At 43.2% G+C, this 21,032-nt stretch overlaps 1 protein-coding gene across 1 annotated transcript; it reads right to left on the minus strand.

Moving 5' to 3' along the window:
• Positions 1 to 9,838: 9,838 nt before the first annotated feature.
• Positions 9,839 to 12,488, minus strand: LOC103632623 (uncharacterized). Its single transcript, XM_008654372.2, has 3 exons — positions 12,123 to 12,488; positions 10,998 to 11,063; positions 9,839 to 10,024 (listed from the first exon to the last, which is right to left on the minus strand). Exons 1-3 carry the CDS (start codon positions 12,403 to 12,405, stop codon positions 9,996 to 9,998), a joined length of 378 nt encoding a protein of 125 aa, XP_008652594.1. The 5' UTR covers positions 12,406 to 12,488; the 3' UTR covers positions 9,839 to 9,995.
• Positions 12,489 to 21,032: the final 8,544 nt, after the last annotated feature.

The raw sequence follows: 21,032 nt of genomic DNA on the forward strand, positions 1-21,032 counted from the left end.
GAGTAACAGGCGGCATCAATGGTGTGGAATAGAAAATGTCGACGTTGTTAATGGTGGGAGCTAAAACGGATGCAATAAACTCCATTCACGTTCACGCAGACAAACGGATGGCGGTAAACTCCATTACTCGCGAAGAAACGGATGGGGGCTTCGGGGCTTCACTCGGGCGCAGGGTCGCGGCTTCGGATCCTAGCAGCGAGGTCGCGCGGGGTGGCTCAGTTGCTGCTCGGCCTGGGCGGCGTCGGGCTGGGCGCTCGGTCGTTCCTGGTCGCGGGCGGGCGAGCGGCGTCGGGTCCGCGCGGGATCGGCTGGAGCCGCTGCAGGCGCGAGGCAGGGAAGAGAGTAGGGGAGGCGAGAGAAACGGAAGAGGAGAGGGAGAGAGAAGCAGAGGCGGCGGCATAGGAGCGGCGGCGGCGGCCAGGAAAGCCTGGGGCACGCGGCGGCTGGCTCCTAGGGTAGGAGGCGGCCGGCTGGGGGATGGGCCAAGTGGGCTGATTCGGCTGGGTAGATTAGGATTAGGTTTTGTTTTTTTTCTTTCTAATTTCTCCTTTCTAATTTAAAATACACTTTTAAATAACTCTAAAATTTATAATGATTAAACCAAAAGTATTTATAAATAATATAGTTATTTTTGGACTGATTATATTATTTATTTACTAGGATTTAAGAAGAAATGTCATTCAATAACCAAAAATCAATCATGCGCGATAAAAAAATTATTCCAAATGCAAATACCTAACAATCACTTAAAAGGAAATTCAATACAATCAATATCATTAACTAAATGTATTATTTTTATTTAATGATTTTCATAGTGTCACAGCGCAGAAGCTCCTCAATTCCTGTAATTTCGTGATCGCAGTCCATACCTTTAATAAAGGTCTGTTTGGCATAGCTCCAGCTCCTGATTCTAAGCGAGGATCTAGAGGAGCCGTGCCAAACGGGTATTTTTTTAAACTGATTCTCGTGTGGAGCCGAAAGATTGGGAGTCGTTTTTGTGAAGAAAGCTGGGATCTAAAAAAACCTCAAGTTTGATCGAAATTACCTGCAATTGCCATTGGACAAAAACATAACGAGCCCCTCCCGCACCCTCCACGGCGCCCGTCCTCTGTCGCTGAAGGACAGGGAGCGGCAGCTAGGGTTTCGCAGTGCAAATATTCGCGGTGCTGTGGCGGCCGGCGGCCGTCTTCTACTATCCGCGGCGACTGTTGTCTGCTATCCACGTGCTGTGGCGGCTGGCCTGTGCTCCTATCCGCGGTTGCCGAGGTATGAACTGCTCTACTTTCCCTATTCGCGGTTGCCTGTGCTCTGCTATTCGCTCGCTCGCTCGCTCGACCACAGTGCGCTGCGAACTGACGGAACAGGCCTGCTGGAGCCGCACCTTGCCAGAGCAGTGCGCTGTCCATCACCTTGCCATCGCACAGGAAAAAAACTGTAACTAGCTAGCAAAGCACGTGTCTGAATTAAAAAACATAGAACAGAGAACTAGAGAGTACTCTGTGCGAGCAAAAGAACATGTTGAACGAAGGTAGTATGTCGTAGTCAAAAGATTATGTAGAGCCTATGGTATTGCATTTTGGTTGATGGAAAATGCTGAAACACCTTTGGGCGTTTTAGATTTTAATTTTTGATAGCATTCCTTTTTGAAGGCGTACCCTCCAGCGCGCTGCATATATTTTTGATAGCATTCCAATCGCAAGAGTACCCTCCAACAGAATCGCAATGAACAGAGACATTATAGGCAGCATTCCTTTTTGATAGGTGCATATATTTGTTTTAGATTTTAATTTTTTTACAGCAATATGGATTTTAATGCCATTGGGAGGACATTGGGTGCAAGATCAATTGAGCAAACTTGTGACAGCAAGTGAGAAGAGCACAACATCCGTTGAGTCTTTGGCAAGAAAGGAGGACATTGGGTGCTCCATTAGAGATATCATGGCATTGGTGAAGGAGTGTGGTGCAGTTCTAGGAACAAAAGAACACTTCATAGCATCTCAAGTTTTTGTCAAGAGGGCAGAGAGGGAAATGTTTATGACTTTGGACACACTGGAAGAACGCTTCAACTGGCTTACAATGAAACATGATTGGGTCACTAGGATGATTCACTAGGATCTGTAATTTTTTGTAGCACTGCTGTGTTGTACCATGCGCTTGAAGCTGACGAAGATTTATTTCCACACCCCCCTCTAGGTAAACAAATGTCAAAAAATTGTTCTACTTTTTGTCCACATATTTTTCAAGGTTCTAATAATTGTATGTTACAGGAAAGTACTATGTTGTTGATGCTGGATATCCAAATAGGGATGGGTACTTGGCCTCGTACAAAGGACAACGGTATCATGTTCCGGAATGGAGAAATGGTCCTCCACCTAATGGTGAGCAAGAGCTCTTCAATCATTTACACTCAAGTCTACGGAATGTTGTTGAACGCACATTTGGTGTATGGAAGATGAAATGGAGAATTCTTCTTAAGATGCCAACTTATCCTATGGACAAACAAAAAATGATTGTTGTTGCTACAATGTGTCTTCACAATTTCATCCGTGAGAATAGTGCATTGGATGAGGATTTTCAGAGATGTGATCGAGACCCAGATTATATCCCTACTATTCCATCCCGTTATAGGCGACATGTCCCTCAGAATGCATCAGATACATCTACCACAGGGTCGAGTAGTAGGAACATGAATAGGTTCTGCGATGATGTATCGAAGGTACTTTGGGAGTCGAGGTGATTAGAAAAGGTGGTTCGTGTCATATTTTGGATATCGTGTCGTGCTAGTTTTATGCAATTTATGGATTAAACATTTGAGACCATTTTATGCACTAATATGATGGGAATATTTTATATGTTATTGTTTCATATTTTTTCTGTATATGCATCTTACTTATTGGTTTGTAACAAAGTTGAACTACAAAGGGTAAAACAGACAATCGCCACAGACCACCAACTTTCAACATACAAGAATCAGTTTACTTGTCAAACGGTTTTAAAAATGATTCTGATTCTCTAGGAGAATCAGGAGGATCAGCTCCTCAGGAGGATCATGATCTGGAGCTAAAGAAGCTGGAGCTTGTGCATTGCCAAACGGTTCCTAAAAATCAGAGAAATTATTTAGAAAATGATTTCTAGTACTAAATTAATTGCAGAAACTTGATTAATTCCTAGAAAATTCATATTAAGTCCAAATTGGTCCATTCTAGTTCCTATAATTTTGTATTAATATTGTCTATCAAATGATAACATTTTGTCTATCAAATGGTAACTTTTTTTAACATGAAACACATAATAAAATTGATCACTCAATTAATTTTGTACCAAACACGTAAGAACTTCGGAAAATCATATCTCGAAATCTGTAGCTCTGAATTTAGTGATTCTTTTTTCTATGATCTCGTTACGATGCGTAGATTATTATTATGTATTTTGTATTCATGTTTAGTTTGATGTTAATTTCTCCCTTGTATCATGCTTGTTAGTATTGTGGCGAGTAGAAGAGCCAGTGGCTGAGGAGTCAGGTGTTCAGCAGGTAGAAGTTGCTGAGCAGGAGCTCATTGAAGGCAAGTTGTGCCCTTGACCACTTTTATTTACCCAATAATGTTCTTTATAATTATTTATTCATGCATAGGCTTAATTTTGATGGGACCCAATAGGTCACCCTAGTTTGGTTATCTTTTCACCTTGTTTACCCCTGAATTTTGGGTAGTCATTGCTATTGCAATACATGGTTTTGGGTGTTGAGATAACTATTACACATTATTATTCTTTACTATTGTTCTATTTTTGTTCATGATAAGACTATTATTTTAATTGGAACATGGAGCTTAACTTGAGAAACACGTGCCACCGCAAGGGTGGAATGGGACGCCCATGGCTGACTAACTAGGAAAGCTAGTGGAGGACTACCTTACCCGATAGGGGCAAGGGCAGTAGGGGAGTAGGTGTGTAGGGGGGTTCTCGGGTTGATTTTGCTGCGATGGTGGTCAGACGGGGGATTCCTACATTGCTCTTCCTAGAAACTGTAACGGGTTTTCTTAAGCTAGTGGAACTTTGTAAAGGCCTCGTAGTGGATCCCTAGCCATTCACCTCGATAGTGTCTAAGGGTCTAGCTAACCCTGGCAACATGGGATACACGACTTGTGGGTACAGGGTACAACCTCTGCAGAGTGTAAAACTGGTATACTAGTTGTGCTCGTGATCATGAGCAGCTCAGGACTCTCGCATGATTAATTTATGGAATTAAATTCAATTTGTCATTTGCATCACATTGGGATTTATTATTAATTTTGATCTATTATTATTCTGGTTTGGTATTTACTTACATTTAGTAACTGCTAATAAAATTTGACCAACTTATTAAAAGCAATGCTCAGCTTTAACCCTTATTGTGGATCAGCATTACACTTCCCATGAACTCCCACCTTTGGTGAGTTCATGCATATTATTCCCCACAACTTGTTGAGCTATGATCTTTTGTGAGCTCACACTTGCGAAACCTCTCATAGGAGAAGAACAGGTGGTCCAAAAGGAGTCGAACAATGAGGAGTACAAGTTGATCTAGGTGGTGTCTCTCAGTCAGCTTTATGGCGTCGTGGATGGACATTTAGTTCGCTTTACATTTATTATTTATTTTTGTAAGACTTCCGCTATGTAATAATGACATAATAATGACATTTATGATATTTGTGACATTTATCTCTATACTCTTTGTCATTATTTGTGTTGTTCTTCTTTGGCGCACATATGAGACGCACCCGACTTTATCCCTTAAATCCGGGTGTGACAGAAATCCAATTTTGTCTTCAGAAGTGAAAAGGATAAGAATAATCAGAGTAAAGCAGCAATAGATGAGAAAAGGTTAAGAAAAGTTTAGAAAGAATCAGAGTAGTATAGGTAAGGAGGTAAGGGTTGTCCATTTCTATCTAGGTTTCGTCCTACAGTCAACATCCCTCTCATACCACTTCTGTCACACCCGGGTTCTAGGGGCATCAAAACCCGGGTGCGAAATAATCATCAAGTGTGCTAAGGTCAAGTCTCACATGGTATAGAAACGAATGTCACATCATTTATATATAACGGAGATCTGTATGAAATAGTTAAATAATTACATCATGCAAAGACAATGATCCAGCAACACAAAGTTGACTGGGAGACGACGGCCTAGACCACTCACAAACTCATCACAATATCCTTCATGCGCCTCATCCAGTGGTACCTATCCTAGACCTGGGGGGATGCGAGTACAACAAGGGTGAGCTCACACACATTCATCGCTCAACAAGTTGTGGGGAATAATGTGCATGAACTCACCAAAGGTGGGAGCCCATGTGAAGTGTAAGGCTTACCAAAGGAGATGGTTAAAGCTGAATATTGCTTTTAAAGCTGGTCAAAATTTTATTAGCAGTTACTAAGTATAAGTAGATACCAACCCAATTAAGTAAGAGATCAAATTTGATCATAACACCCACAATGCAATGCATATGACAACTTAAGTTTAGTTCCATAAATTAATCATGCGAGAGCCATGAGCTGCTCATGACCGCAAGCACGACTGATGTACCAGTTTTACACTCTCCACAGGTTGCGTCCATTACCCACAAGTCATGTATCCCGTCTAGCAAGGGTTAGCTAAACCCTTAGACACTTCTGAGGTGAATGGCTAAGAATCCACTACGAGGCCTTTACAAAGTTCCACTAGCTTCAGAAAACCCGCTATAGTTTCTACGAAGCGCAATATAGGAATCCCCCGTATGAAAAGCCATCGCAACAAAATCAACCAGAGAACCTCCCTATATTGACCACTCCCCTACTGCCCTTGCCCCTTTCAGGTAAGGTAGTCCTCCACTAGCTTTCCTAATTAGTTAGCCAAGGGCGTCCCATTCCACCCTTATGGTAGCATAGATATCTCAAGTTAAGCTTCATGTTCCAATTAACACAATGATGTTGTCATGAACAATAATTAAAACAACAGTATAACTGAAACATGATCATAATGTAATATTAATCCCAAAACCAGGTAGAGCAATAGCAAAACTACCCAAAAGTTCAGTAGTAAACAAGGTGTGTGATAAACAAGTCTAGGGAAACCTATTAGGACCCATCAGATTAACCTGAGCATGTCACAGTGATTAACAAGAATATTATTGGGTAAAGAAAAGTGATCAAGGGCACAACTTGCCTAAGACTCGAGATTCCAGGTACCAACATGGTCTTCTAATGACTTGTAACCTCGCTACTAGTCGTAGCAATACAAACAAACATGGTATAGGCAAAATTAACATCACGCCAAACATAAGAACAAACTGCATAATAATATTCTACGCATCGTAACTAGATCCTAGGTTCGAGAAACACTAAATTCAGAGTTACGGTTATAAAGCTATGATTTTCTGCATATTTAGGTGTTAGAGAATAAACAAATTAAGTGCATAATTGTAACCATGTGTTTCATACTAAAATAAGGTTACTATATGCTAAACAATATTAACATGAATTTAATGCAACTGTAATGGATCAACTTGGAGTTAAAACGTGCAAGTTATAAATTTTCTAAAATTATTTGATTTATTTCTATATTATAAATCATTTTCTAAAATTCTATTTACTAAAAACAAGGGCTATGGACTGTTGTTACAAATTCTAAAGAGCCCAGGGGCTAGTTTGTAAATATCTAGGGCCTAATGGTAACACTCTTAGTACTACACCCGGACCAGGGGTTGATTTAATGGAAAGGTGAGGGTTCTTATGCAAGAGTGCCGGGCTAAAGGGGTATGGGCAGACCACGGTCGCCCGATTAGAATCCTATGGCTACGATTGGTCATATCAGAGCTTATCGACCCGCGCTAGCCATGGCCGTCCGATTGAGGATCAATGGCTTTGAGTTTATGACGCTACAATCTGATCTGGTGCGCACGATCCTGATCCAATGGTAGAGATCAATTCGTTGAACCGGTATCGGCTATCTATTCCCAGTCGTTCGCTAGGAAATCGATGGCCAACAACGTCCTCTTCCTCCCAACATCCACCTGAGGCAGTGCCGCCCGAATTGGCGGCTGCGACCTCGCCAGAGCAGACCCATATGTCCCCCATAGAGCCCGGACTCATGAATGGTTGCTTGATACTCAAAGAGTGGACCACGACGATCATCATGGGAGGTTACATACCCTGTATTTGGGACGAAGACGAGGCTATCCACAAGATACGGTGGATCTGCGGCGGCGTTGTGATTTCGGTGAGGAATCACCGGCAACCAAGTGGTTCCCCCCTTCCGCGAAGGCGACCGGCAGCCTCAGGAAAACGTAGCGAAGCTCCCTGCCCCGGCCCAAGGAACCCAACACAGGCACCAACACCAATCAACAGCGGTGGCGGAATCCCTGCTCGATTTCACCCCCTCCCTTTTCTTTCTAGCTTCGATGATTTCTGATTCTCCCTTAGCTTCACGGCGCACGGCTTTTATACCCCGAGAAGCGAGACCAACCGGCCGACCCGATCGCGAGAATGGTGGAGATAGCTCAACAACCCGGCGCCCGCGGGATTCGGTTGGAAGGAAGGAGATATTGCTGACATTGCGGCCCCATGCCTCAGTATGATGCTAGCGATAATCATGTGCTACGGTGACTGGCCCAGGGGCCCCACCCAACAGTGACCCACGATGACTCAGGCACGCGTGGACACCGGGTGAAGCGACTGACGTGGTCCCATCTGTCGGCGCGCCCACTAGTCTGAGCCAGGTCGCGCACAGGGGAATGGGCTAGCGGGGAGAGGTATTGGAACTGGGCCACGGGGGAGAGTGGGGGGGGGAACGGCACAGGTGGTGGTTTTGTTCTTTTCTTTTGTGATTTCTATTTCCAATTTTTCCATCTTCCAATTTTCAAACCAAATTCAAATTTCTATTTTGAATTCCATGTTTTTTATCACACCCATAATTCTAATGTGAGTATAATCCTACTATTTTCAATATTTTATTCTCCTTTCCGTTATTTATTTCTAGAATTACATGACTTTATTACCATTCCTTTCTCACTTTTCTGTTTCATGTATAATTAATGCATCACAACAAATTCACAAGCATGAGATGATTATTTCTCTATTTATTCATGGGTTAATTGACAAATTTTTACTCCATTAACTGGTTATGAAAATAGAAGGGTCCTAATAAATTTCCAAAGGTTTCAAAAATTCTCAAAACACCATTATAAATATATTTTCTATTTATTTTATTATTTTTCCCTTCTACCAATTTTGGGCTTTACACCCCTTCAGGCCTGAGGATGTTTGGTGTTTTCCCTAACACTTTTCAAGGGTAAATGCTACAACATGTGCTATGCCATTTTCTCACCCCGTGTCTTTCTATTGATGCACGATGGATAGATAGAGAACACATGGCTCATGGATTCCGACTATTGGCGCCACATGACCAGAAGCAACAAATGGTTCTCCAGCCTCGACCCCATAAATGGTAAGGAATACATCACATTCGGGGATATGTCGAGAGGTAAGGTTGTTTATCGTGGCTCCATTCGAGTGAATGAGAGTTTTGTCCTCAAGGATGTTGCTTTGGTTTCTAATTTGCAATTCAATCTGCTTTCTATTTTGCAACTCCTTGAGGATGACTATGAAGTGCACTTTAAAAAGGGCCTTTCTCGAGTTTTGGATGCTCAGGGGTAGGGATGGCAACGGGGAATTCCTTGTCGGGTTTTCGCTCCCCATCCCCATCCCCGCGACAAAAATATTTCCCTGCGGGGATCCCCACGAACGCTTGTGGGGGACATTTCTTCCCCATCCCCGTTACCCACGGGGATAAATCCCCGTCGGGGATCTCTGTCCCCGCTTAAATTATAATTAGATCGTACTTATTTGTTATTAATGTAAAACATTGTCACTATACACATTGTTAGATGTAAAAATCATTATGTGTACATTAAAATGAACACATTTGTACAACGGGTGATCTTTTGACAAGGTAATTATTTATTTTTATCATTAACTATTATATGAAAACATTGTGTATCTAAATTTAATGGGTCGCCGCGGAGAATGGGGACGGGGAATGCTTCTCCATCCCCGTCCCCGTTTACCCGTCGGGAGAGAATATTTCCCTGTTTACATCCCCGTGGGGGAAGAAACTTCCCCATCCCCTAATAGAGGAATTCCCCGCGAGGAATCGGGGATCGGGTTCCCATTTCCGTCTCTACTCAGGGGGATCTTGTTTGTCAGATTTCCCCTTTTGGTCGAGTTTTCCAAGCTAATTTTACACATTCTTCTGGCCCTTCTTGATGTCTTTGACATGATCCTCTTTTTTATTTGGAGGTGGCATAGGAGACAAAGTCACTTGAGCCTTGATCTTTTCTGTAGATTTAGCTCACTTGGCAAAATCCAAGGATTGCCCAAGTTGAAATTTGAGAAGGATCTTGTCTGTCACCCTTCTCATCACGGCAAAATGGTTGCTACTTCTCATTCCACGGTCACCAAGGTGATGACCTCGCAACCTGGTGAATTGCTTCATATGGACATTGTTGGTCTAGCTCGGGTTTGCTCTTTCGGGGGGATGTGGTATGTGCTTGTGGTTGTTGACGATTTTTCTCGCTATTCTTGGGTGTTCTTCATGAAGGCAAAGAATGAGACTTTTACTCATGCTCAATATTTTATTCTTCGATTGCAAAATGAGGTTCCTAACAATGCCATGAGAGCTATATGCAGTGACAATGGCACATAATTCAGAAATACTCATATTGAGACCTTTTGTGCTTCTTTGGGACTTGAGCATCATGTCACACCCGGATTTAAAGGATAAAGCCGGTTGCGTCTCATATGTGCGCCAAGGAAGAACATCACATATAATGACAAAGTGTATAGAGATAAATGTCATAAATATAATTATTACATAGCGGAAGTCATACAAAAATAAATGATAATAATAAAGCAAGCTAAATATTATTTCCCTAGCGCCACAAAGCTGACTCAGAGACGCCACCTAGATCAACTTGTATGCTTCATTGTAGGGCGTCTCCTCTTCGACCACCTGCTCTTCACATGTGGGGGGTTTATATATCGCAAGAGTGAGCTCACAAAAGATCATAGCTCAACAAGTTGTGGGGAATGATGTGCAAGAACTCACCAAAGGTGGGAGTTCATGTGAAGTGTAAGGCCGATCAACAAATAAGGGTTAAAGCTGAGCATTGCTTTTATAAGTTGGTCAAAACTTTATTAGCAGTTACTAAATGTAAGTGAATACCAATCCAATGTAATAGTATACAAAAAAATAAATAAATCCTAATACGATACAAATGACAAATTGAATTTAATTCCATAAATTAATCATGTGAGGGTCCGAGCTGCTGATGACCGTGAGCACGGCTAGTATACCAGTTTTACACTCTACAGAGGTTGCGAATCTTTACCCACAAGTCATTGTACCCATCTTCCAAGGGATCGTGACTTCCCATACACCTCTACCAAGGAAGCGAGACAGGGTAACACTATGAGGCCTTTACAAAGTTCCACTAGCTTCAAAAATCTGCTACAGTTTCTAGGAAGCTCCAATGCAGGGATCCCTCGCCTGACCGCCATCGCAGAAAAATCAACCCAAGGGCCTCCCCACACTAACCACTCCCCTACTGCCCTTGCCCCTATCGGGTAATGTAGTCCTCCACTAGCTTTCCTAGTTAGTCAGCCAAGGGCGTCCCATACCACCCTTGTGGTAGCACTGTTTTTCTCGGGTGGTCGCTCCATGTTTCAATTAATATAATGATCTTATCATGAACAGTAAATAACAAACTAATAATAAAAGTATGATCATGAATAATGTGTAACTCCATACCCAAAAACCACATAAGGCAATAGCAGGTACTACCCAAAAATTCAGTGGTAAACAAGGTATAAAGATAGCAAAACTAGGGTAACCTATTGGGTCCCATCAAAATTAACCTATGCAGATCATTATGATTAATAAGTTCATGACTAGGTAAAAAGAAGTGATCAAAGGCACAACTTGCCTTCAACGAGCTCCCGCTCAGCAGTCTCCACCTGCTGAACCCCTGGATCCTCTTTGGCTTGCTCGTCTACTCGCAACAATACAAACAAACATGGTATAGCAGAAATTAACATCACACCAAACAACAGAACATAATACATGACAATATTCTACGCATCGTAACGAGATCGTAGAAACAAGAATCACTAAATTTGGAGTTACGGTTTTCTAGTTATGAATTTCTGAAGTTATTTAGTACTTAGAATAGAGTAATTCAAGTGAATAATTTTAATTCAAGTTCCATGGCTAAACAGAGGTACTAGGTGATAGACAATATTAAAACAAAATTATTGCAATTGGAATGAATCAATTTGGAGCTAGAATGAATTAAACATAAATTTCACAAGTTACTGGAATTATTTTTGAGCTAAAAATCTATTTTCTGGTTTATTTTTCACTGTTTTACTGATTCCTGGTATGCGCGCATTAATACATAAAAGTCTACGGGCTAGACGGCGGGTTTATTTTATAAAAACAGAGGGGCTCTTAAGTAAGTTTGGCACTGCGAAGGGGTATCGGACGTTTTAAGCCGTCTGATCAAGTGAGGGTGGTCCAGATTAGAACGCCGAGATGCCCAACCGGTACATGATCACAACGGTTGGTTTACGATCCTACGCTTCGGGTTCAATGAAGTGGTGATCACCATCCATCTGTTCGGTGTTGAATCCAACGGTCACGACTCACAAGACTACACGGTGCGCGATTGTTCAATCCCAAGCGTTACTCTGGGATCCAATGGCGCCAAACAACCTACTCCCTCATCTATTTGTGACCGCAAATCACGAAATCAACAGCCCTGGGGTATTGTCTCTCCTCTAATGCTTCTACACGGTGGCGCCGCCCACCCACGGCCGTGCAACTCGCCGGAATCCCATGCCCTATCACCCGGTGACAAACCCCAGCTCTGATTAGCGCAAGATGAAATGAGGGCATGATTCGCAGTAGGGAGCCCCGGCCATGGGAGGATGATTTCATGGCGAATTCACCACACCGACGAGAAATTTCAGAGGCCACACGAGTCAAATTTGAATGTGGTATGAACATCTACTAACAAAGGGCGGTGTCTTGGTTAGGGAAACGAAATTACCGGCGGGGAAGGCAGAGAGATGCACGGACGCGACGTCGAGGACTCCTGGCGGCAATGGCGGATCGATGCTGGGGAAATTTGCGCACTCTGGCCAGCCACACACCCAATGACCTTCCGGTGGACGCGAGGAGTACCAAGAAGTGGACGGGATGGAGTCAGGATCATGGCCACAGATATAGGCGTGGACTGATCCGTAGTCGCACCAGCTCGCGCGGCAATCGCGCTCCGCCGCCAAATCCGGTGATTTCGTTGCGAGGGGAGGATCTGATGAGGTGGGCCACATGGTGGTGAGAGTGGTTCGAGCGAGGAACTGTCGAGCGGGCCATACACGTCAGGTCGGCAGCGCGTGGGAAATTGAGGCTGACAGAGCGGACCCAGTTACCAACCCCACGGTGGCACACCTTCGCGCACGGCGAGCGACAGAGTCGTGGGCCCCGCACGCGGGCCTAATTGGGCTGGCACATTCATCCGCGCACGTGGGCCGAATTGGGAGCCGCTGGCCCATTTGTTTGGTTCCCTTCCTAATTTCATTTTGTTTTATTTTGAATTCCCTTTAATAAATTCAAAACCTGCTATTTGAATTCAAATTTGGTTGCAGATTTCACAGGTCATAAAAATACCAGTCTTAGAGATATATTTATATTTATATTTTATACGCCTTTCCTTTTCTTTTCTTTTCTCTCCTTTTCCTCATTTTCCATTTTCGAATTTAGGTTTCAGTCCAAATCTTTAACTTATTATTTTGTTCCTATTATTATTATTATTTTATTATTATTATGTGCACAAACAAGCAAAACTCCAATATGATGCATATTTAGTGAGGTGCCTTATTTAGTTCCTTAAATGTGATTATTTCCATGAAGTAAGGAGTGGATGGCAAAACACGTAACGAGATCAACTCTTTTATAATTTGGGTATTACAAATCCTACCCCCTTACAAAGAATCTCGTCCTTGTTATTAGGATGGACTAGGAAAGAGGTGGGGAAAATCTACGCGTAGCTCTTCTTCCCTTTCCCAAGTAGCCTCATCTTCAATGTGATGACTCCATTGCACTTTGCACATATTGATCACTTTACTCCTCGTGACATGTGTCAAGGTATCGAGGATCTTGATAGGATACTCCGTATAAGTCAGATCATCTTGAAAACTAAGATCCTCCATAGGTAGTTACTCTTCGAGTACCCTGAGGCACTTCTTCAGTTGAGACACATGGAAGACATCATGTACATCCGCAAGATGATCGGGTAATTCCAGTTGATAGGCAACTTCTCCCACTCGCTTTAGGATCAAGAAGGGTCAAATAAAGCGAGGGGACAACTTCCCTTTGACTTTAAATCTCCTCATTCCCCGGATCGGCGACACCTTCAAATACACGTGATCACCCTCCTTAAACTCTAGTAGTCTCCTCTGGGTATCCGCATAGCTTTTCTGCCTTGACTGTGCATTTCTCAAGTTCTCCCGTATCAAACGGACTTGCTCTTCTACCTCTTGTATAATCTCTGGTCCAAAGAATTGCCTTTCACCAGTTTCATCACAGTACAGTGAAGTCCTGCATTTTCTGCCATATAAAGCCTCGAACGAGGACATCTTCAAACTGGCCTGGTAGATATTATTGAGAACTCCACATATGGTAAACTCTTATCCCAACTGCTACCATGTTTAAGAATGCAAGCTCTTAACATATCCTCTAGTACTTGGTTGATCCTCTCGGTCTGCCCATCAGTTTGAGGATGGTAGGCCGAACTAAAATTCAATCTTGTATCTAAGCACTCGTGCAACTTCTGCCAATACCGAGAAGTAAACTGAGATCCTCGGTCTGACACAATCTTCTTAGGCACACCGTGTAGACATACTATCCGTGTCATGTACAACTCTGCTAGCCTGGCTCCTGTATATGTGGTCTTCACTGGGATAAAGTGGCCTACTTTAGTTAGCTTGTCCACAATCACCCATATAGAATCATACCCGATAGAGGTGTGGGGTAGACCTACAATGAAGTCCATGCCAATCTCTTCCCACTTCCACTCAGGTATCTTAAGCAGGTGCAGCAAACCAGCAGGTCTTTGATGTTCCGTTTTTACCCTCTGGCAAACATCACATAGTGCTACATGCGAAGCAACATCCTTCTTTAGTCCATACCACCAATACTTCTGCTTCAGGTCCTGGTACATCTTGGTGCTACCAGGGTGGATGGAGTAAGCTGAGTCATGCACTTCCTTTAATATGGTTTCATGAAGATTGTCGATCTCGGGAACACAAATCCGGTTCTTGAACTATATCGTACCATGCTCATCTTCCGTGAAGTCTAGGCCTCTGAAAGTCGCCTAGAGGGGGGGTGAATAGGGCGAAACTGAAATTTACAAATATAAACACAAATACAAGCCGGGGTTAGCGTTAGTAATAAAGAACGAGTCCACGAGAGAGGGCGCAAAAACAAATCCCAAGCGAATAAGCAAGTGAGACACGGAGATTTGTTTTACCGAGGTCGGTTCTTGCAAACCTACTCCCCGTTGAGGAGGCCACAAAGGCCGGGTCTCTTTCAACCCTTCCCTCTCTCAAACGATCCACGGATCGAGTGAGCTTTCTCTTCTCAATCACTTGGAACACAAAGTTCCCACAAGGACCACCACAAGTTTGGTGTCTCTTGCCTCTATTACAAGTGAGTTTGATGGCAAAGAAAGGATCAAGAAAGAAGAAAGCAATCCAAGCGCAAGAGCTCGAAAGAACACAAGCAAATCACTCTCTCTAGTCACTATGGCGTTGTGTGGAATTTGGAGAGGATTTGATCTCTTTAGTGTGTCTAGAATTGAATGCTAGAGCTCTTGTAGTAGTTGGGAAGTGGAAAACTTGGATGCAATGAATGGTGGGGTGGTTGGGGTATTTATAGCCCCAACCACCAAAAGTGGCCGTTGGGAGGCTGTCTGCTCGATGGCGCACCGGACAGTCCGGTGCACACCGGACAGTCCGGTGCCCCCTGCCACGTCATCACTGCCGTTGTATTCTGACCATTGGAGCTCCTGACTTGTGGGCCCGCCTGGGTGTCCGGTGCACACCGGACAGGTACTGTTTGCTGTCCGGTGTGCCAGTATGGGCGCGCCTGACTTCTGCGCGCTCTGCGCGCGCAATTAATGCGCCGCAGGTAGCCGTTGGCGCCGACTAGCCGTTGCTCCGGAGATGCACCGGACAGTCCGGTGCACACCGGACAGTCCGGTGAATTATAGCGGACTAGCCGTTGGAGTTTCCCGAAGCTGGCGAGTTCCTGAGGCCGCTCCTCCGTGGCGCACCGGACACTGTCCGGTGTACACCGGACAGTCCGGTGAATTATAGCGTGAGTGCCTCTGGAAATTCCCGAAGGTGGCGAGTTTGCGTTGGAGTCCTCTGGTGCACCGGACACTGTCCGGTGGCGCACCGGACACTGTCCGGTGTACACCGGACAGTCCGGTGCTCTTAGACCAGAGGGCCTTCGGTTCCCACTTTGCTCCTTTGTTGAATCCAAAACTTGGTCTTTTTATTGGCTGAGTGTGAACCTTTTACACCTGTATAATCTATACACTTGGGCAAACTAGTTAGTCCAATAATTTGTGTTGAGCAATTCAACCACCAAAATTAATTAGGGACTAGGTGTAAGCCTAATTCCCTTTCAATCTCCCCCTTTTTGGTGATTGATGCCAACACAAACCAAAGCAAATATAGAAGTGCATAATTGAACTAGTTTGCATAATGTAAGTGTAAGGTTGCTTAGAATTTGAAATTTTCTCCCCTTGTTTCAAATGCTTTTCCTTTGACTAAACAAAACTCCCCCTAAATGAGATCCTCCTCATAGTGTTCAAGAGGGTTTTGATATATCATTTTGAAATACTACTTTCTCCCCCTTTTGAACACAATAGGATACCGATTGAAAATATTCAACACTTAAGTTTTTGAATTTGGTGGTGGTGCGGTCCTTTTGCTTTGGGCTCATTTCTCCCCCTTTTTGGCATGAATCGCCAAAAACGGAATCATTAGAGCCCTCGAAGTGCTATCTTCCCCTTTGGTCATAAATAAATGAGTTAAGATTATACCAAAGACGAAGTCCGGTCCTTTTGCCTTGGGCTCTTACTCTCTCCCCCAAAGACAAGGTCCTTTTCTTTGATGCTCAGCTTTTCTCCCCTAGAATGGAGAGTTGCTTGGAGCGACAGCGAAGGATGAGTTACGTAGTGGAAGCCTTTGTCTTCGCCGAAGACTCCAATTTCCTTTCAATACACCTATGACTTGGTTTGAAATAGACTTGAAAACACATTAGTCATAGCATATGAAAGAGACATGATCAAAGGTATATAAAAGAGCAATGTGTGCAATTTAACAAAAGAAGTTCCTAGAATCAAGAATATTGAGCTCATGCCTAAGTTTGTTAAAAGATTGTTCATCAAGAGGCTTGGTAAAGATATCGGCTAATTGATCTTTAGTATTAATGTATGAAATCTCGATATCTCCCTTTTGTTGATGATCCCTAAGAAAATGATACCGAATGGCTATGTGCTTAGTGCGGCTATGCTCGACGGGATTGTCGGCCATTTTGATTGCACTCTCATTATCACATAGCAAAGGGACTTTGGTTAATTTGTAACCGTAGTCCCGCAGGGTTTGCCTCATCCAAAGCAATTGCGCGCAACAATGGCCTGCGGCAATGTACTCGGCTTCGGCGGTGGAAAGAGCGACCGAATTTTGCTTCTTTGAAGCCCAAGACACCAAGGATCTTCCCAAGAACTGGCAAGTCCCCGATGTGCTCTTCCTATTGATTTTACACCCCGCCCAATCGGCACCCGAATAACCAATCAAATCAAATGTGGATCCCCTAGGATACCAAAGCCCAAACTTAGGAGTATAAGCTAAATATCTCAAGATTCGTTTTACGGCCGTAAGATGAGCTTCCTTAGGGTCAGCTTGGAATCTTGCACACATGCATACGGAAAGCATAATATCCGGTCGAGATGCACATAAATAGAGTAAAGAACCTATCATCGACCGGTATACCTTTTGATCCACGGACTTACCTCCCGTGTCGAGGTCGAGATGCCCATTGGTTCCCATGGGTGTCTTGATGGGCTTGGCATCCTTCATCCCAAACTTGTTTAGAATGTCTTGAGTGTACTTCGTTTGGCTGATGAAGGTGCCCTCTTGGAGTTGCTTGACTTGGAATCCTAGAAAATACTTCAACTCCCCCATCATAGACATCTCGAATTTCTTTGTCATGATCCTACTAAACTCTTCACATGTAGACTCGTTAGTAGACCCAAATATAATATCATCAACATAGATTTGGCATACAAACAAGTCATTTTTAAGAGTTTTGGTAAAGAGCGTAGGATCGGCTTTTCCGACTTTGAAGCCATTTGCAATAAGGAAATCCCTAAGGCATTCATACCATGCTCTTGGGGCTTGCTTTAGCCCATAAAGCGCCTTAGAGAGCTTATAGACATGGTTAGGGTACTCACTGTCTTCAAAGCCGGGAGGTTGCTCAACATAGACCTCTTCCTTGATTGGTCCATTGAGGAAGGCACTTTTCACGTCCATTTGATAAAGCTTAAAGCCATGGTAAGTAGCATAGGCCAATAATATGCGAATTGACTCAAGCCTAGCTACGGGTGCATAGGTTTCACCGAAATCGAAACCTTCGACTTGGGAGTATCCCTTGGCCACAAGTCGAGCTTTGTTCCTTGTCACCACACCATGCTCATCTTGCTTGTTGCGGAAGACCCATTTGGTTCCTACAACATTTTGGTTAGGACGTGGAACTAAATGCCATACCTCATTTCTAGTGAAGTTGTTGAGCTCTTCTTGCATTGCCACCACCCAATCCGAATCTTGGAGTGCTTCCTCTATCCTGTGTGGCTCAATAGAGGAAACAAAAGAGTAATGTTCACAAAAATGTGCAACACGAGATCTAGTAGTTACCCCCTTATGTATGTCGCCGAGGATGGTGTCGACGGGGTGATCTCGTTGGATTGCTTGGTGGACTCTTGGGTGTGGCGGCCTTTGTTCCTCTTCCTCCTTGTTTTCCTCATTTGCATCTCCCCCTTGATCATTGCCATCATCTTGAGGTGGCTCATTTGATTGATCTTCTTCTTCATCAACTTGAGCTTCTTCCTCATTTTGAGTTGGTGGAGATGCTTGCGTGGAGGAGGATGGTTGATCTTGTGCATTTGGAGGCTCTTCGGATTCCTTAGGACACACATCCCCAATGGACATGTTCCTTAGTGCGATGCATGGAGCCTCTTCTTCACCTATCTCATCAAGATCAACTTGCTCTACTTGAGAGCCGTTAGTTTCATCAAACACAACGTCACATGAGACTTCAACTAGTCCAGTGGACTTGTTAAAGACCCTATATGCCCTTGTGTTTGAGTCATAACCAAGTAAAAAGCCTTCTACAGTCTTAGGAGCAAATTTAGATTTTCTACCTCTTTTAACAAGAATAAAGCATTTGCTACCAAAGACTCTAAAATATGAAATGTTGGGCTTTTTACCGGTTAGGAGTTCGTATGATGTCTTCTTGAGGATTCGGTGTAGATATAACCGGTTGATGGCGTAGCAAGCGGTGTTGACCGCCTCGGCCCAAAACTGATCCGAAGTCTTGTACTCATCAAGCATGGTCCTTGCCATGTCCAATAGAGTTCTATTCTTCCTCTCTACTACACCATTTTGCTGTGGCGTGTAGGGAGAAGAGAACTCATGCTTGATGCCCTCCTCCTCAAGAAAGCCTTCGATTTGAGAGTTCTTGAACTCCGTCCCGTTGTCGCTTCTTATTTTCTTGATCCTTAAGCCGAACTCATTTTGAGCCCGTCTCAAGAATCCCTTTAAGGTTTCTTGGGTTTGAGATTTTTCCTGCAAAAAGAACACCCAAGTGAAGCGAGAATAATCATCCACTATTACAAGACAATACTTACTCCCGCCGATACTTATGTAAGCAATCGGGCCGAAAAGATCCATGTGGAGTAGCTCAAGCGGCCTATCGGTCGTCATAATGTTCTTGTGTGGATGATGGGCTCCAACTTGCTTTCCTGCCTGGCATGCGCTACAAATCCTGTCTTTCTCAAAATGAACATTTGTTAATCCCAAAATGTGTTCTCCCTTTAGAAGCTTGTGAAGATTCTTCATCCCAACATGGGCTAGTCGGTGGTGCCAGAGCCAACCCATGTTAGTCTTAGCAATTAAGCATGTGTCGAGTTCAGCTCTATCAAAATCTACCAAGTATAGCTGACCTTCTAACACTCCCTTAAATGCTATTGAATCATCACTTCTTCTAAAGACAGTGACACCTACATCAGTGAATAGACAGTTGTAGCCCATTTGACATAATTGGGATACGGAAAGCAAATTGTAATCTAATGAATCAACAAGAAAAACATTTGAAATGGAATGGTCAGGTGAAATAGCAATTTTACCCAAACCTTTGACCAAACCTTGATTTCCATCCCCGAATGTGATCGCTCTTTGGGGATCTTGGTTTTTCTCATATGAGGAGAACATCTTTTTCTCCCCTGTCATGTGGTTTGTGCACCCGCTGTCGAGTATCCAACTTGAGCCCCCGGATGCATAAACCTACAAAACAAGTTTAGTTCTTGACTTTAGGTACCCAAATGGTTTTGGGTCCTTTGGCATTAGACACAAGAACTTTGGGTACCCAAACAAAAGTCTTTGACCCCTTGTGCTTGCCCCCAACATATTTGGCAACTATTTTGCCAGATTTGTTAGTCAACACATAAGATGCATCAAAAGTTTTAAATGAAAGACTATGCTCATTTGATGCATTAGGAAATTTCTTTTTAGGCAACTTAGCACGGGTTGGTTGCCTAGAGCTAGATGTCTCACTCTTATACATAAAAGCATGGTTAGAACCAGAGTGAGACTTCCTAGAATGAATTTTCCTAATTTTGTCCTTGGGATAACCGACAGGGTATAAAATGTAACCCTCGCTATCCTGAGGCATGGGAGCCTTGCCCTTAACAAAGTTGGACAATCTTTTAGGAGGGGCACTAAGTTTGACATTGTCTCCCCTTTGGAAGCCAATGCCATCCTTGATACCAGGGCGTCTCCCATTATAGAGCATACTTCTAGCAAATTTAAATTTTTCATTCTCTAAGTTATGCTCGGCAATTTTAGCATCTAATTTTGCTATATGATCATTTTGTTGTTTAATTAAAGTCATGTGATCATGTATAGCATCAATGTTAATATCTCTACATCTAGTACAAATAGAAGTGTGCTCAACGGTAGATGTAGAGGGTTTGCAAGATTTTAGTTCCACAACCTTAGCATGCAATATTTCATTTTTACTTCTAAGGTCGGAAATAGTAGCATTGCAAACATCAAAATCTTTAGCCTTAGCAAGTAATTTTTCATTTTCATTCCTAAGGCTAGCAAGAGATATGTTCAATTCTTCAATCTTAGCAAGCAAATCATTATTATCATTTCTAAGATTGGGAATTGAAACATTACAAGCATTTGAATCAACCTTAGCTAACAAATTTGCATTCTCGTTTCTAAGGCTGTCAATAGTTTCATGGCAAGAGCTTAGCTCACTAGAAAGTTTTTCACATTTTTCTACTTCTAGAGCGTAAGCATTTTTGACCTTAACATGCTTCTTATTTTCTTTAATAAGGAAGTCCTCTTGGGTGTCCAAGAGATCATCCTTTTCATGAATGGCACTAATCAATTCATTAAGTTTCTCTTTTTGTTGCATGTTGAGGTTGGCAAAAAGAGTACGCAAATTATCTTCCTCATCACTAGCATTATCATCACTAGAGGATTCATATTTAGTGGAGGATTTAGATTTAACCTTCTTTTTTCCGTCCTTTGCCATGAGGCACTTGTGGCCGACATTGGGGAAGAGAAGTCCCTTGGTGACGGCGATGTTGGCGGCGTCCTCG

Source organism: Zea mays, chromosome 7 (genome assembly GCF_902167145.1).
Source record: "Zea mays cultivar B73 chromosome 7, Zm-B73-REFERENCE-NAM-5.0, whole genome shotgun sequence".
Taxonomy (NCBI): Eukaryota; Viridiplantae; Streptophyta; class Magnoliopsida; order Poales; family Poaceae; genus Zea; species Zea mays.

Excerpts from the sequence above, each read along its gene's own strand:
- LOC103632623 (XM_008654372.2), bottom strand. The coding sequence starts at position 12,405 with ATGTGGCCCACCTCATCAGATCCTCCCCTCGCAACGAAATCACCGGAT. Across the intron at positions 11,064-12,122 it reads TCTCTCTGCCTTCCCCGCCG|ACGAGCAAGCCAAAGAGGAT; the intron begins GTAATTTCGTTT and ends TGTTGCGAGTAG. Across the intron at positions 10,025-10,997 it reads TGAGCGGGAGCTCGTTGAAG|GTGGTCGAAGAGGAGACGCC; the intron begins GCAAGTTGTGCC and ends TGTGAAGAGCAG.